This window comes from Taudactylus pleione, unplaced genomic scaffold (genome assembly GCF_031769625.1).
Source record: "Taudactylus pleione unplaced genomic scaffold, aTauple2 ptg000201l, whole genome shotgun sequence".
Lineage (NCBI taxonomy): Eukaryota > Metazoa > Chordata > Amphibia > Anura > Myobatrachidae > Taudactylus > Taudactylus pleione.
Window position 1 is genome coordinate 63,587,315 of NW_028284603.1, and position 18,060 is coordinate 63,605,374.

Below are 18,060 nucleotides of genomic sequence, written 5' to 3' on the forward strand. Positions count from 1 at the left end.
AGTGCTTTGTAGTTTATACCACAGCTGCTAAGGCCACCAAATACATCAATTATTATTTTCTTCTTCAGGGTCCATATGGCTCTGGCCCTTCCCCCTATACCCCACCCACAGCCTGAAGGTAACTCAGTTTTCGTTGGTGTCTGGCAGGAGCTGGTTCACCGTTATACAGGTGCAGGGTGTGCGGTTCACGCAGGCCCTTGGGTCCAGGGGGGCACACACTACACCCATATAATTATTATACTTTCCTCTCCAGAGTCCTGAATCGGCTGGTGCTACATACTGAAATCACTGGGACCCATTTTCCCTGTGAGTTTTGAATGTGCACTAGAGATGTCTCCAGGAACATAGTGCGGGTACCATGTTCCCGGTGATCTCCACAATGCCAGTAGACCCTGGCACAAAGCCTACTGCGCTTTGTGCCACACATGCCCCCTCCATCCATCCCTGTTCCCTCAGTGCTATAACAATTATTTTTCATATTGGATCACTTCATTTTTAATTTTGCTGGAAAGCTGATGAAATTATACTTTGTTCTGTCTGCAGGGCAGCCCAGAAAATTGAATAAATAATATTTGGAAATCATTCTATAGTCAGTTTGGGGCTATGTATTAAATAAATAATAAGTTCAGATCTTCTGCAAATAAGATTAAAAACTCAATATGAGTCTGTAAACTGATGAGGTTGTTTACTTTAAAAAATAAAATCTAATCTTTATTTCAGGCCATAACATGTCCTCGGGAGGCTTGGTACTGGCCTGTCACTAATCCAAAGGAAGAGGATGCAGAAACGGATGAGGATGAGGATGAAGTCAAGGAAGAGGAGATCAGTGTAAGTTTTAACAAGATGCTGCTGTATCCCAAATCTCACCTTACACTAAGTTAATGATTAAATATTCAGCATAATTAAATATAGTGGACTTTGGCCCTCATTCAGAGCCGTTCGCTATTTGCGTTCGTTCGTTCAAAAACAAGGGGTGGCTATTCAAATGATCCGTTCGCACATTGCAGTCTGTTCACACCTCTAAGTCTGAACGAGCGAGCAAAACATACGCTTGTTTATTTGTTAAAAACGCCCCCTGGCCGCTCGCACCATACGTCATGTACGCTATTTATTAGATTAATCGAGTACATCGAACAGGATATGAACTGCACGCTATTCTTGTGGTTGGTTTTTTCAACCGCTATTTTGCGAGCAGTACTGAGTTAAAAAAAACCAAGTGACGTGGTCAATGACGCTGCTATATTAATTATGCACACCCATAAAACGCCCGTTTTGACCTTTAAGCACGCCTGCGTTCTGATCTCCACTCCCCATTTTCAAGCACCTTCCCCTGTTACCACCCACATACGCCTCATTCTGTCACTCAAAATAGCAGGCACTCGCTATATTGCGTACAAACAATTTTCAGCAGCACTGACTGGTTCGCGCATGCGTACTAAAAACCGTACGCATGCGCAGATGTGCGAACATCGCTCGGAACGAACGTACTGCCGCTAGCGAGTGGCTCTGAATGAGGGCCTTTGTGTCTAATAATTCAACTGATTCAAACTGACATGTTTTGGAGAAATGCACCTCCATCCCCTATATAGGCATTTTCCCTTCCACCATGGCCAAATCAAGTCTGTTAGCATTATGTAGATGAAGTTCAAATTATTGTGACAGGTTGATGAATGTTGTGCTATGAATTCTGTTTTGGGTACGTCATATTATCATCTCTGTAGTGGGATTTCCTGGCTATTCCCATTATGGTAATGACATTCTTTTGAGATGCAAATATTAATAGTATTTAGTGGCTGTTAGGAGAATAAGCATAGTATTACACAAGTTAGGGCTATACAATATGTGTGACAGGATTGTACAGATTATAAAAATCAGGTAGCTGCACCGTTATGGTACCTTTTTAATCCTGCTGCAAAACTCAACCACCGACCGAACCCGTTAGTGAGTAATAAAGAGAGCTGGCTTAATAATATAATTGATGGAAAAGTTTGATTGCAGCGGACACTACCATATTTTAAGCCTTTCGTGAACAGTAGAAATCTTGGAAAAGCAGACTTACACAAATAAAGGAAACCTGCTGTCCAATCATATTTTTTAATCCAGTATTTTTGTTGAAAATTTTTCAATAACAGAACAACAACAAAAACAGTATAAGAAAAAAATAAAAAAATAAATGTACAGTTGTAGAGAACAACTGTGCTATACAGGCCAAGCATTACATATGCATCAGAGAAATACAATATAGTCTAATACCAATAAAAATTGCAATCACAATAAAGTATCAGCAATAGTATGACAGAAGGCGAGGAGCGGCCTGATGGAGGCACAGAAATATAATATAACCCAAAACATCAAGGACGGTCAGCAGAGGGGGTGGGAAGGTTTTGATACATGAAACACTCATGGGACACTGTAACGTTAACTAAAGTTACCGAAGAGGGGAAGGAGGGAGGATCGGAGGCCATCCAGTTTCCAGCAATACTCACTCGGGCTAGTGATAAAAGATTTTTCATATACAGTATATTAGTAGGGGGCGGTAAGAGACTCATCCAGATCAAGGCCAGAAATACATATGTGAGGGGTCAACAAGGGAACAAATACTCCTGTATACTGAGTACAGGCAACCACCCTAGACCAAAAGGAAGCTGCCAAAGATTAGCAGAGGAGGCAGCACACTTAGGACATGAGCCTTGAGAGCCTGTGGTGAAACAGCCGTCGGCTTCAGCATAGCTACTGTTCATTTTAAAAACCTTTATGTGCATGATAATATGATTTAAACGATGTCTAATCTGTCCAGTGTGATGATGACATAAATATATGCCTACCACCGCAAGTGCCACTAATACGGATATACACAGCACTGACTATATAGTCACCCCAGAGCGGGGAGAGCATAGTGGGAGTCTCCCGGTACCCGTGCAATCAATAGACGCGGCCACAGCCCGGATAGACTTAATAGCGGGCTGGAAATAGAAGAAGATAGCCTCATTGGAAAGTGATAGGACGATATTCACTCAATGCATACACAGAGTGATAGTAGTGCTTATGATCAGTGTCCGGGGCACATTGTAGTGAGATCTATGTATGGTGCATAATCATCTATTGTTTTGGGAATATATCCCTTAACACAGAGGTTCCCAAACTAGCGCCCTAGTGTAACAGCATTGTTTTCACAGCACCCCTAAGCCAAACGTTTGTTATTGAGAAATTCAGAAAAAATGTAGTGAAGTAAATTGTGCTCCTGTCATCTTTAGGGTCAGTTACGTGGTTGTGGACAGGTTTGTGCTTCTGTTTGTCCACATATTTACATTACATTGACCATAAATAATTTGATTTGGTGCTGGACCACCAACCTGAAGAACCCCTGCAAGTGTCCCGAGGCACCCCAGGGTGCCACGGCGCACAGTTTGGGAACCATGCCTTAACACGTATATTGTGTTTGATTTAGATTATTGATATCAGACATTAAGGTTACCATTTACAATAATAACCTAATACATCTCATCTAATATTCACTACGGAGATATTGCAGTGTGAAATTAGTAACAAAATAACGATCAGAGTAAATTCACTGGACAAAGATACAAATGTAACAGTTGCAGGCACAGTCCTCACAGGGTACATATGCAATATAGCTTTCTACTTCGGGGTCCACAGGGTTGACCTTGGGGTATAGCTGGATCTGGATCCACGGGCACCACGCAGTTAAAGCTTTCCCTGGTTTAACGGCTCCTCCCCTCAGCCCAGCGCGCCTTCCCTCATGCGTGCTGGCGTCGCTGGGCTGTTCCTCTTGCGGCCACTTCTCCTCAGAGCTCTCCGGCGGCCATCTTCTCAGTGGCAGCGCAGATTTCCCAGGCGGTGCGTGGACCGGTCCCCCTGCTTACCTCTCCCCTGCAAAAGGACTGTGGGCCTGATTCAGAGCCGGACGCTATTTGCGAACGGTCGTTCCAAAAAAGGGGCAGGCTATTTAAATTGAGCGCTCGCTCATTGCGGTTTGACGCCTCTATGTCTGAGCGAGCGAACGAAAAATGCGCTCGCTAGTTTCTAAAGATGCCCCTTTGCCGTTCGCATCACACGTCATTTCCGGTATTTATTAGATTAATCGGGTACATCGAAAGGCATCTGAACTGCTCGCAGTGCTTGTGGTAGGTTTTTCCTACCGCAATCACTGCGAGCAGTTCAGGCTAAAAGACAACCAAGTGACGTGGTCGATGACGCTCCTTTGCTAATTATGCACTCCCATTAAACGCCCTTTTTACCGCTTGGCACGCCTGCGTTCGGATCTCCACTCCCCCGTTTTCAAGCACCTTCCCCTGTTACCACCCACAAATGGTACATTCTGTCAATCAAATTAGCAGCCCCTCGCTGCTTTGCAAGCGCTCGATTTCCGACCTCAATGACTGGTTTGCGCATGCGCATTAAGACCCATACGCATGCGCAGTTGTGCGAACATCGCTCAGAGCGAACGCTTACGAGCGGCTCTGAATCATGCCCTGTGTTCGCAGCGCTATAGTCCTCCCAGACACTGAATCTGGGAGGTTGAGTGTAGCGAAAGGTGCAGTGAGTATATCTTCCTGCATGGTATGTGACTTTTTGTTAGTGCTGCTGTCTGTGCTAATTTTCTGCTATCACTATCCCTTTCCTTCTGCTACAGGCCTGCAGGTATGTGGGGGAGGGGTGTTTTTTCTGTGTACCTCACTTATATAAATCTACGTATTTGTGAGGTCCGTCACATACAGTGGGGTGCTACACAGTACCATATTGTGGGCTGTTTGTGTTGCATACTTGGGAGTGCGCAGGTGTTATACGCCTCACCTCTTTTCGGTGATACATTTTTATTGCAAAGCTATTGTGTCATGTCTGATGAGGAGAATGAGCGCTCCGTGGCTCCTGTGTTGTTTTCCTGCCAGCGCTGTTCGGCAGGGGTTGATGGGGTGGATTTGTCTCAGGACGGTCTGTGCGGGCGGTGCCAGCTGGTACCTGGTCCCTCTAAACCCCCGGTGGCGCAGGATCTTCCTTGGGCGATGTTTTCACAAGTGCTGGCGTCGATCGCAGACCGGCTTGCGGTCCCAACTGCGGTCCCTTCTAGGGCGTTGCCCCAGCCTACCATCCCCCGTTCCCCGGGTGTTACGCATTTGGTGCAGTCTCCTCCCGGGTCTCAGACTGTGGGTCCTTATGCGGGATTGCCTGTGTACGTGCAGTCTCCCACGGTGACGCAGCAGTCAATGGTACCCTTTCAAGGGTATCCTCAGGCGGTACCCCCTCCCTGGGTGGATGTCCTCTCCAGCTCTGTTCAGAGCCTGGCGGCCTCGTCATCGGCTTTTCAGTCGGTTACACAGTGATTTGCCCCCAAAGGCGTACAAGCAACTCGTTCCGGCTTCACTGGCGGCGCAGTTCACGGACGCGTCTTCGGATGACGGAGAGGTCCATGAGGACTCTGACTCGGATGCCGGGGCCCAGGAGGTGGAGACTAAGTCCTCCATTAATGTGCCGGCATTGGTTAGGGCGGTGCGGGCCATCCTTCATATAGAGGAGGATGCGCCTGCTCCCAGGTCGAAGTATCCTAAGTTTAAAAAGGCCAAAGTAGCTTCGACTGTTTTTCCCCTGTCCAACCAATTGACGGATCATATGGCGGGGGCCTGGCAGTTGCCCAGCAAGAGATTCCAACCACAGAAACGGTTGGCATCCAACTATCCTTTTCCTGAAGCTCATTGCAGGAAATGGGAGACTCTGCCTGCGGTGGAGTCCCATGTCACCCGCTTAATTAAAAGCGCTACTTTGCCTTTACCATCTATCTCCTCCCTGAAGGATCCCACGGACAGGAAAGTGGAGACTTGTTTAAAGTCTATCTACTCTCTCTCTGGGGCAGTGGCCTGTCCGTCCATGGTCCTCTCTTGGGTGGCTAAGGCCATCGAGAGCTGGGCCAACGCTTTGGAGGATACCTTTCTGGATGATGCTCCGGATATCCAGAGAGCCTTGATAGGACAAATGAGAGATGCTGCTTCCTATATTGGGAAAGCATAGTTGGATGCAAGCCTGCTGACCTCTAGGGTGTCGGCTGCAGCTATGTCGGTGCGTCGGTCCTTGTGGCTGCAGTCCTGGAGAGCTGACGCAGACTCCAAAAAGGGCCTGGAGGCTTTACTTTTTAATGGAGTGTTGCTATTTGGTCCAGACTTGGACAAAATAGTGGATACTCTGGCGAAGTCTAAATCAGCCTTTCCCCCCTTCGGCTTCAGCACCTGCCAAGGTGCGAAGCTCCACCTTTCAGTCCTGTTGGGTTCAGGGCAAGGCCAAAGGTCAGTCCTTCCCGAGGCAGTCGGCGACCAAGTCCGCCTCTAAGCCCAAGAAGCAGGCCTGGAGTGCCAGGCGCCCTTCTTCCAAGCAGGAGGATAAACCTTGTGCCTGATGGGACGGGCCGACTTCTTCAATTTGCCCAATGCTGGCACAATACCACCACGGATGCCTGGGTTCGAGAAGTGGTCTCCCAGGGGTACGCCCTGTCTTTTCAGCACAGACCACCCCACCAGTTTTTCTGCACGAGTCCTTCTCAGGACAAAACCAAGGCTTTGCAGATTCAGGAGGCTATAGAGTCCTTGCTGAAAGGAGGGGTCATTGTTCCCGTTCCTCAATCACAACGAGGGATGGGGTACTACTCTACTCTGTTTCTGATGCAGAAACCCAATGGTTCTCATCGCCCTATCCTCAATTTGAAGTCTCTGAACAAATTCCTCAGAGTTCCCAAATTCAGGATGGAAACGTTACGTTCCATCATTCTGGCGATGGAGCCTGGGGATTACATGGTGTCCCTGGATATCCAGGACGCCTACCTCCGATAGCACCTTCGCACCAGCGGTATCTGATGCAGAAGTCCCCCGGAGTCCTCAATTGGGAGGCGGACTTCCTCAGCCATCACGACGTGCATCCCGGGGATTGGTCGCTTCACCCAGAGGTGTTTCAGCTACTCGTGGACAGATGGGGGCTGCCGGAGCTGGACTTGATGGCCTCCCGTCACAATCACAAGTTGCCCGTTTACGAGTCAAGGACAAGAGACGCATGCGCATGTCTGGTGGACGCGCTGTTGGTGAAATGGACGTTTCACCTGGCGTATCTGTTTCCTCCGATATCCCTGCTTCCTCGGGTCCTGCGGAAATTCAAGCAGGACGGCGGCACGCTCGTGCTGGTGGCTCCGGCGTGGCCCAGACGTCCTTGGTACTCCGATCTGAGGAGCCTTTCCATCGACGCTCCGTACATTCTTCCTCAGCGTCAGGACCTATTGTCTCAAGGGCCCTGCCTTGACCCAGATCTGGATCGGCTGTCTTTGACGGCGTGGCTCTTGAGACAGCTGTCTTAAGGTCTCTGGGCTTCTCTGGTTCGGTTATTAGTACCGTGCTCAGGGCATGCAAGCCTACTCCCGCATGGATTTACCACAGGGTGTGGCGCACTTACTTTCAGTGGTGTGAGTCCAGAAACTATGATCCTTAGGTGTTCCGAGTTTCTAGGATTTTGGAATTTCTTCAATCAGGTTTGGACCTAGGCTTACGCCTTACCTCTCTGAAGGTTCATGTGTCCGCATTGTCCGTGTGGTTCCAACGACGGATTGCTACACTGCCAGATGTTCACACCTTTTTCCAAGGTGTTCTCCGAATCCAGCCTCCCTTCGTGCCTCCTGTGGCTCCTTGGGACTTGGCGGTGGTTCTTCGGGTCCTGCAGGGTCCTCCTTTTTGAGCCTCTTGAGTCGGTGGAGCTCAAGTGGTTGACATTTAAGACCGTTTTTCTCCTGGCAATTGCTTCTGCCAGGAGGGTGTCAGAGTTGGGGGCGCTTTCCTGTCGCCCCCCTTTTCTGATTTTTCACCAGGACAGAGCGGTGCTCCGCACTCGTCCTGAGTTTTTACCTAAAGTTGTTTTGAAGTTCCACATCAATCAGGAACTTGTTGTGCCAGCTTTTCAGTCTCCTGATCTTTCAGCTGGTGAGGCTTCCTTAGATGTAGTCCGTGCGATTAGAATCTATGTGGACCGGACTGCTTCTGTTAGGATGTCTGATTCATTGTTTGTCCTCTTTGGTTTTCACAGGAGGGGTTGGCCTGCCAACAAACAAACGTTAGCCCGTTGGCTTTGTTCCTTTATTTGTGAGGCTTATGCGCAGGAGGGTTTACCTGTGCCAGCCTCGGTTAAGGCTCATTCCACTCGTTCTGTGGGTCCCTCTTGGGCTGCTAGACGTGGCGCCTCTGCTGTTCAGCTATGTAAGACGGCCACCTGGTATTCCATTCAGACGTTTTTGAGGTTCTATGCGTTTGACACCTTTGCCTCTCAGGATGCATCCTTCGGGCGCCGGGTTCGCCTTTCTGCACAGGAGCATCCCCGACTTTAGTTGAACTGCTTTGGGATATCCCCAAGGTCAACCCTGTGGACCCTGAAGTAGAAAACAAGAGATATGGTAAGAACTTACCTTTGTTATCTCTGTTTCTACAAAGTCCATAGGGTCCACAGGGCACCCTCCCTGACGCACCTGGCTTCATATGGGCTGTGTGGCTGGTCACCGGTTTTCTGTCTCCCATTTCTGTGAGTATGGTTTCTTGTGTGTTCCAGTCTTCCTTCTCTCTGTTTAGTCTCCTCCTCCGGCCTTGGCTGCTTACCAACTGAGGTGCCTGGGCTCGGGACGGGGTATAGAGGAGGATGGACCCAAGTGCATCCTGGGAGCAGCAAAGCTTTAACTGCGTGGTGCCCGTGGATCCAGATCCAGCTATACCCCAAGGTCAACTCTGTGGACCCTATGGGCTTCATAGAAACAGAGATAACAAAGGTAAGTTCTTACCATATTTCTTGTTTTTTCATTTAGTGAAATACTTGAGGTTCATATTAAAAGAACAGTACCCGGAAGAATCTTTTATAGATATTTTTAATGCACTGTTCTTTAGTTTTGCACACTAACATTTTAATATTTCACAGTCTCTCAGAAAATATAGTGTATCTTTATTTTAATGTACATCAATTATATTTTTTTTTTGGTTCAGCGTGCACCCAACATAATGCTTCTTTTTCTTAGTTCTTGAATACACTTAGGACATGAGTCTGAAGATGACACACCAAACTCGTAAAGTTTATAGACCCTGTGCAGAATAAACAATTGAATCTAGCATATGCCGTGGTATTCTGGGGTGAACCCAAAATGATTTTCCAATCATCAGATAAAGTACCTAAATCTTCAGCCCAATGAAATCTAAGTTTGCACAAACTCTCCGCCTCACGAGATGATAGCAGAGAAGAGTAAGCCTGGGAAATAGATCTCCGATCAGGGAGAGTATGGACTAGGAGTCGGACTGGAGATTCAGTGAGGACCGGGGCTATTGTGCACAAAGCGCATGTCGAAGCTGAAGATATCTGTAAAATAGATGGGAGGGAATACCATAAGTGGAGGATAAATAAGCAAATTAGTGGAGACTCCCATTATGATATAATAGAGCAATGGTGGACATACCATAGGACACCCACAAAGATACTACTTTCAAGCCCAAGAGCCTCTATAAAAGCTTCGTTATTTCAGAGTTGAAAGCAGGGATCTATTACAGATTCCCCCAACACTTTTTCTGCAGCACACCACACTCTATACGCTTGTTGGGGCAAAAGAGCTCAACGGGAGAGCGAGGCCTGGGCCAATACAAATGGCAATGGAGAATAAGTCATACCAGCCTTCTCTAGGAGGGCCAGGGGAGGGTTTTTATGATCTAATGGGGGTAACCTACTCTCTCAATTGAGTCAACTGAGCTGCAAGATAATAGAGATGCAGGTCAGGCTGGGCCAAACTTCCCTCTCCCCAAGGCCGACAAAGTGTTTTATAGGCTATACGAGCTCTTTTATTTCCCCAAACAAAAGAGGTAACACAACTAGTAATAATAGCAAACTGTTATGATACCTGATGAACTCCTGCACTGTCAAAACCTAAACAAAGTGCCCTTCGCCTATAACAACCCCCTTTCCCGGAACATATACTTGTTCGTAGGTACCGGCTGCCGTCTGGACTTTGTGCTTATAGACCCACATCATTGGTCGCTTCTCCAGATCTCTTGTGCATGCAGAAAGATCTGGAGGAGCGACGGGCAATCCCACGGGAGCACGCAATGGACGATATTGTGCCTACACACGGAACGATATAGCTGCTATATAGTTCCAATCCGTCGGATCATCAGCTATATCGTTACGTGTACAGGGCCTTTTAGAACATATCTAGGGAATTACACCTAGATCTCAGGAGGTTTCCCATCCAGGAATAAACCTAAGCCCTTACTGCTTAGCTTCCCAGACTAGACAAAAGAAGTCTGTCTAAAGCTATATGATGTAGTCATACAAGTAGCACTTCTAATCAGTGGTTACCAGAATACTCTCCTGCAGTTAACGTCACTGCAAGCTAGTAACAAAGAAGGGTTCAATTTAGCTACTTATACACAACTAAGAAAAGGGTATGCAGTTTTCACTACATTAATAATCTATACATTTTTAAGCAATAATAATAATAATTCTAGAATAATTCAATAAACAGAGTAATTGCAAAATTCAGTAATTTCTTTAAATATACAGCAAACTGAAGGATAAGACATTTAAAAACACATGGACTATCCAGAGTAGTATATTAGCCAAGTGTATATCTGCTAGCAATAATATGTAATAGAATGTATCCAGAATACTTAGCAACTGAAGAAACCAGCAGTTATTCATAGGCAGCTTGCAAACACCTAAAACCAGGGACTAGGCAAGACATGGAATCCTGTGGGAGACTCAGCCAGAACAGAAAACCCACACAGGCCCAAGAGCCAGCACCTGATTAAAACTGCTGACAAACCTATCACAGTCGACCAGTCCAACACCCAGGTTGACATCATCATAACAGGTGAACAAGTCCGCAACCATTCCAATGATTCAGTCCAGACTCGACCAACTGAGTACAGATATAACATAAACTGAGATAAGGGAACATAAACAGGCGAGTTCTGCAAAACATACTGCTGTCCAGTCGTTTTAGTAATCTATTTTATCATTGAAATTTGTCTCTTGCAAGGTTTAATTGAAAGTAGTAGTATATCATGGATCATTGGGATCTAGTTTATGTGCATTAAGTTGTACAGATGTCATTGTGCAGCTTTGCAGTATTTATCTGCACTAATTGTAGTGTAACCCTTTATGTACATTTTATTTATCCGATTTTAAAAAAGTTGATGTAATTAGCCCATTGAGAACTCCAATTTGATTAAATTATGATAGGATTTAGGGGGGGTATTTATCTAAGCATGTAGAGACATAAAGTACCAACCAATCATCTCCTGTTATTTTTTAAACTCAGACTGTAAAGTGAGAGTTAGAAGCTGATTGGTTAATGCTGTAGCCCTCTCCATGATAATGCTAGTTTTTAGGCAAATTTCATTGCAGCTATCTTTTCTGATCTTCTTATTGCATACACGAAAGTTATGCATTCACCTTACTCAATGATATTGTATAAATCATTGTCATCTGATCAGCTACACTTTTCTGTATCTAGACCCTTGAAAAGTTACACTTCCTGACCAATTATTTAAGAGGGGAACATTTCTACTGCATCTGGTGTGGCACATCTTATCAAGGTATTTATAATCTGCTTTAAATTTTTAATGTGTTCTCTTAACTAGTGATGGAATCTTCTCCAGATGTTTACAAAAGTAAGTGCTTAGTAAAAAAAAAATGTACACTATTGTGAGGCATTTAACTGTAGAATCATGTGGATAAGATACATGATCAAATGTCTTACTATTTTCATCAGTATTGACGAGGACATTTTACCTACTTGAAATATCTATGAAATTAGACAGTAAAAGGTATTATTTACTGTATTTGTCTGTTCACCACAAGTCTGCATCATCAACATATATTTATATGGATCCACAAATTCTGCAGTCATATAGATGGTGAACATATAAACACAATAGCAAAACTCGGGAGTGCAGTTAAATACAAATTGTAAAAGTATAAACAAGTGCAAGCTAAACTGAAAATCATAACCGATACAAAAATAGAAAATAAAGGACCTCATCATAGCAGGTACATTTCAGGTAAATAAGAGATATACGGTTCCTGACACATGTGAGGTTACTGCAATCTTGGATATCCCCCTCCGTCATGTCAGCTTTTGGGGGTGGTGACAGGGGAGTGGTCGGAATAAAGCAGGCGTGCCTGTCCATTTGAACGCTGTTACTTGGGCGTGCATAAATTAGCCATTGCGATGACATACGCAGCTTGATTGCTTACTGCAGGCAATGAGGTTAGCAATTTCTAAGTAAGGTCAGGACTGCTGTAATTCTGCATGGTCAGGGCTGCTATAATTCTGCGTGAGGGTCCGATGTATACGCAGGACTGCAAGGTATTATGGATGTGAGATAGAGGCAGTGGACGTCTCTGAGCTGGCAGTGCATCGGCATTGCGATAGCATTCATTAGCATGTTTTCGCAGCAGACCTGCGTGCCATTACGGAGCTGCTATTGCAATAGCGATCCTTAATGAATCGGGCCCTGAGTGTGTTGGTCTCAATTCCCAGAAAAAAATTACAATCCAGATAAGCATTAACACAAGATTTATATGCACGCCGATTATTATATTATGGAGACCTTTATATTAAACATTCTATCTAATTTATATATTCTAGTTGTTTGCCAGTCACTTCCCAGGAGCAGGGGCGACGTCAGACAGCGTCCCAGAAAACGGGGTGTTACTCAGAGGTTACTCAGATGGCAGATGTTCACACAGAGTGATCCGAAGCTGCGTCAGAAATAGAAAGCGATTAATATGCATAGATCAGAAGCTTTACATTAGACAAAAAGAAGAGAAAGGGGTATTAATAATACAGTTGGTCAACAATAACTGTATAAATATAAAAAGGAGTTACATGGATATTAATAAGATTGAAAATGAGAAGGCATGTAGGCAATGAGTATTGAGTGTGCAGTGTCGCCAATGTTTGGTTAACTATTAATATTAATGCTATCATTTTGACATAATCTCAGTATAATATGCAATATTCAGAATTTGTTTTTAATATGTCTTATGCAGATGAAGATGACATGTGCTCAAATTGTCCAGGAGACACGTCAGAAGACCATGACTGACAGTGGTTGGCACTGATAGACATTGATTTGAAAGTTATTCAGCAGATAAGAGTGGATTCTATACATTTATTTAGGGGAAAGGGCATTAATATTTAATTGTTCCTTTTATTAAGCATAATTTCATAAACTCATTCTTACATCAGTCTAGATTTGTTTTACAGAACCTTTTAAAGCAGTGTTTTTTTTTATCTCATGTCCTCATGTATTGAGTTTTTGTCAGTAAAATTACTTGGCCAAGTAGACCTAAGTCACCTGTGCTTGATTAAAGAAATCATGAAAACTTCGGCAGTTAGGGACTGGAGTTAAGAAACACTGCTTTATTAGACCTTTGGGACAAATGAGATGAAAACCCCACAAAAATGGACTTAAAAGTTAGATTTGTACATTTATATGTATTTATATCCTTTTTTTTATTTTGCTTTGTTTTGTTTTTGTTTTTTTTATAGTATAATAAACAGTTTAAAGTACAACACATTCTACTCCTACTCCATGTTCACATGAATTGCTAGCTAATTGGCACTGGCACTCTTAATGTTAAATAAAGAATGATCTGAATGACTGCCATCTTTCTATATATTTAAAAAAAATGCAACTGTTTGTTCAGTTCTTTCTGAAACACATCTTAATATGCAAATAGTAAAAACCCATTTTAACTTTTTTTTTTATATTAAAAAAAAATAAAATAAAAAAGTTTTCCAACTGGCACCCCTTCCACATATTTTTTTTGTTTCTCTAGGTCTTTGCCTCCCTGAAAGCTGCTTAGGCTCAGCTGTGGATGTCTTTATATCTTAAAAGGTATCCAGATCTTACTTTATAGTTATGACAGCAATGTTTTTAAATTTATATTTAATTTACATTTTTGTAGTTTTGTTTTGTTAACCAAAATGTCATGTGACTGTGTGACACTACCAGCGCTCCGAGAGGCAGTTAGGTTAATTCCACAACTTTCTCAGATTTGTGTTAATGCTCTGAGGTTTCTCCTTGTGATGTCCACAAATTAGATGCTGCTTTTAGTCATAACACTTCTTTCATCTCAAAGTCAATTTGCAAACATGTTTTTTGAACATCATGTATTTATGTTTTATTTAATTGAAGTAACCTGTGAAGTAATGGTGCCACAGGAAAATACATATGGTATAATGTGATCTTGGTAAATTCATTGTAAATGTGTACTATGGTTTAAAGTATATCTTTCCCCATATATTAACACTATAATCCACTGTATAAAAGCAGGGCCGATGCAAGGTTTTACGGCACCCTAGGCAAAGTTTTGGTCTATCACCCCACCCCCCGACATCCAATGCCTATAGTGTAGCCCCTCATACACAGTTTATTTTTTTGTATAACAAAAATTATTCTTTAAATAATAATGTTTTCCTAATGGTAGATGGCAGAACAGAGCAAAAAAAAAGAAAAAACTTATTGCAATAAGATGCCAAAACATACTTTTAATGATGACTTGTTTAAGAATTTGTCTTTATCCCATTATGTAAATACTACAATTTACCCATCTCCCTACACTCTACATGGCACCTGCCCACCAGCTTTACCTACACATTCCCTTCTGGATGTATCCTAGCAACATTTTTTTTTACAGTAATACTGTGGAGTACAATAGTGAGAGAACAGCTAGTGGTCAGGGGAAATCTGACGGAATAGCTGGTGGGCATGGGTTATAGTGAGAGAACAGCTAGTGGTCAGGGGAAATCTGACGGAATAGCTGGTGGGCATGGGTTATAGTGAGAGAACAGCTAGTGGTCAGGGGAATTCTGCCGGATTTAGCTGGTGGGCATGGGTTATATTGAGAGATAAGCTAGTGGTTAGGGGAAATCTGACGGAATAGCTGGTGGGCATGGGTTATAGTGAGAGATAAGCTGGTTAACAGACGGTCATGGGAGATTAAAGCTGCTGGTTAGAGGCACATGTAAGGGAATAGCTGGTGGGCAGGGGGCAAGGATCTATGGTATATTTCCATTTCAAATTATCCACTTATTATATACTGCCAATGTACATGGGTACGACATATTTGTGTTCACGAAGTTTGGGAGAAGGGTGGTAGAATCAAATTAGAAAGACAAATGTTGTGGAAACTGGCTTAATATGGGGTAATGGAGCTACAAGCATTGTTTGGGACATTAATATGTTTTATGAGTGTCTGACAATCATGTGTGTTTCACTGACAGCCTGGATCCATTTATGGAAATGCAATGCTCTGGGCAAAGATGAATTAAGCCGCTGGAATAACAAAATCATATTCTCGACAAACAGGAGCAGGTTAAGGCAAACTTGTAATTGCTGTGTATTATTTATAAATAATTATTAATATTGTTTTCACTCTCACCTCAGCCCCAGCCAGGCCGGAAGCCTGTTCCTCTACCTCGTCTTCTGCAAAGGAAGAGGAGGAGTTATGGGAAGGAGAGAATAGACGAGTGGGCGGGCTTGCACACCAGTAAACTGTGCACTGCCTTCACCGATGAGTGACAGCCTGGGCGGGCGTGGTGGGGAGATCTCTGGCTAGCAATGCCAGTGAGCCTGAAGTGATGTTTGGGTGAGGTGACTGAATGACAATGGCGGCTGCAGCTGGCAAAATGTGAAGGAAGGTATTTTGAATTTTAACTGACTCAGTGGCACCCTCTAGTGGCCAGCGACCTTAGGCAGCTGCTTAATGGTAGCGCTGGCCCTGTATATAAGCCAGGTTTATAGAGATCATACTAGGCGTGGCTACTTCACCGCTTATCTTACTTCTCCATCTCTATTGCTGGCATCCTAGCCATATATAGATAAGATACTATCACCGCTCACGGTTGACTACTGGTTTGTTTATTAGGCAGTGTGTTTTTGTTTTGTTTGTTTTATTAGAGAATGGGATGGCTAATGCGGGTAGTACTGTCGGATGCATGTGTGGTTGAAAATTATCCACAGAGAAACCTCATTACAAAGCAAATTGAACATGACTGGACTTAAGATAACTTAGGGACTCTGTTGTCTAATTTTAAACAGTTCTGGGGCTAAATTTAGTAAGCAGTGGTGTTTCTGGAGTTGAGAAACCAATGGGATCTGTCACGGATTAATGGATTCATGGTCCAAACCACTGTATTCACTAAAGTTTGCTTTAACCTTCTAAACTGAACCTACATCGATCTTCGTCTGTTTCTGAACCCCAATCCCGCCACAAAATTCAGCGGTTCAGAATTGCTGCATGGATCCGTGGAGCCTTTTATGTATTTTTTTGACAAGAAAAACAGAGTGAGGTCCCCCCAAAATTGATAACCAGCACTAGTCCTATAAACCTAATATAGACGTTTGGGGACAAAGAGCATGGGTTCCCACAAATTTTCCACTAACTAGCACTAGGCTTTACTAGGCACTATTGCAAGGGGAAAATGTTGTGTGGGGTCCCCAGGCTGGTGGGCATGGTTATAGCTGGAAGGGGGCCCACTTTTTTTGTGGCTCTGATTTCTCTAGGAAAATCCAGCCCCATGCTGATAGCACTATGTCTATTTCCCACACCCCTGGTCTGTGGCTGTGCGGGTAATCATAATATGTAAATACCAGAAGTAATGTTGTAATTTAATAGCGTGCCACAGGGTAAAAGTCTAGTGCCCTGCATCTCCACTATCTGTTGGCATCCCACTGGGCTCTGTGCTTGGCCGTCTGATTTTCTCTCCTGAGTATCTAATTTGCTAATTCAGCGTCATTATCACCTCTATGCTGATGACACCCAATCCGGAATCTCCTTATCCCTTTTATAATATCTAAGGATAGCCATTTTGTCATTTAACCCACATTTTGGACAGAAGTGAAGTGACACACTTTAAAATCCCATTGCCTATGCAGCGAGATTGCAGTCATTCTCTGGGCTGAACTAATGTTTTTAAGTTCATTTGGAAAGTCTAAGGGGGGAAGGTTTCAATTCTCTGCAGTATCCCGCCACGATGTTCAGCTGTGCACATCTCCGAGAATTATAGTAGCCCAACAAATTTTCCTAGGTATCTTTGCATTGGACAATTTATTGGGTACACGGAAGAATTGGCAGTGTTGATGGCCAAGACGTGCCGGATTTCTGAGAGAATTAAAGATTTAATGTCTCAAATGATATTTTGAGTTCAGGTCAGTGACTTTTAGATCAGAGGTCAAAGGTCAGCAACTTCTCTGCTAGAGGTAATAAAAAAACAGTACATATGTGACAATGATTAAAGAAACAGTTCTTGTGTCGAATACTTTATACATAAGCATATTTAGCAATAACTTTTTTAGCAGAACATGTACCCATTGTTTTATAATTCTGAGACATTTATGAAATACATCTTTCTTAAAGGAGTATATGACACCCAAGCAGTTTGAGTAAATAGTGCAGGGTAATACTGTTTACCAGATCCGAAGTCTCTTGGTTCTTTTTCTTGGTTCAGAGAGGTAAGGAGGAGGTACAGGCATAGAGGAGCACTGGATTGGTTTTAAACATGAATTGCAATTTATTAAACATACAATATCATGCAAGGAGCTCACAGTAACTTGAGAAACTGTAGGATTTAAATGGGTTAGCTCAACAAGCACATCCGACCAAGGAAGTAACATACAACCATTCACATTAAAATTGGTTTTACCTCTTAAGACTTTTAAGTAAGCATATTGCAACAATATTTCAGAATTTCACAGAACACTTTACTCTTATGCTGGGTACACACTATACAGATATATCTGCAGATGAGGTCGTTCATACACACTAAACGGCCATCATCTGCTTCTGCCCGCGGGTCCGGGTGGGGGGCATGTCTCGCCCCCCTCCCTGCGGCTGCCGCTGTATGTGTACAGGCGGTCTGCAAACCGCCCGTACACACTTGCCAATGGACAGATATGTCTGCAGACTGCCCGTACAAACTTGCCGATGGACAGATAAGTCTGCAGACATATCTGTCCATCGGCTGTGCAGCACAGC

The 18,060-nt window shown here is 43.8% G+C and overlaps 1 protein-coding gene across 1 annotated transcript in view; it reads left to right on the forward strand.

The window, feature by feature from the left end:
* GPATCH11 (G-patch domain containing 11) overlaps positions 1-13,683 on the forward strand; it is a 37,363-nt gene extending 23,680 nt beyond the window's left edge. The window contains exons 6-8 of the mRNA XM_088477432.1: positions 721-828; positions 11,528-11,609; positions 13,069-13,683. Coding sequence (XP_088333558.1) covers positions 721-828; positions 11,528-11,609; positions 13,069-13,124 — 246 coding nt within the window. The 3' untranslated portion in view covers positions 13,125-13,683. The remainder of the gene's footprint in view (positions 1-720; positions 829-11,527; positions 11,610-13,068) is intronic.
* The last annotated feature ends 4,377 nt before the right edge of the window (positions 13,684-18,060 follow it).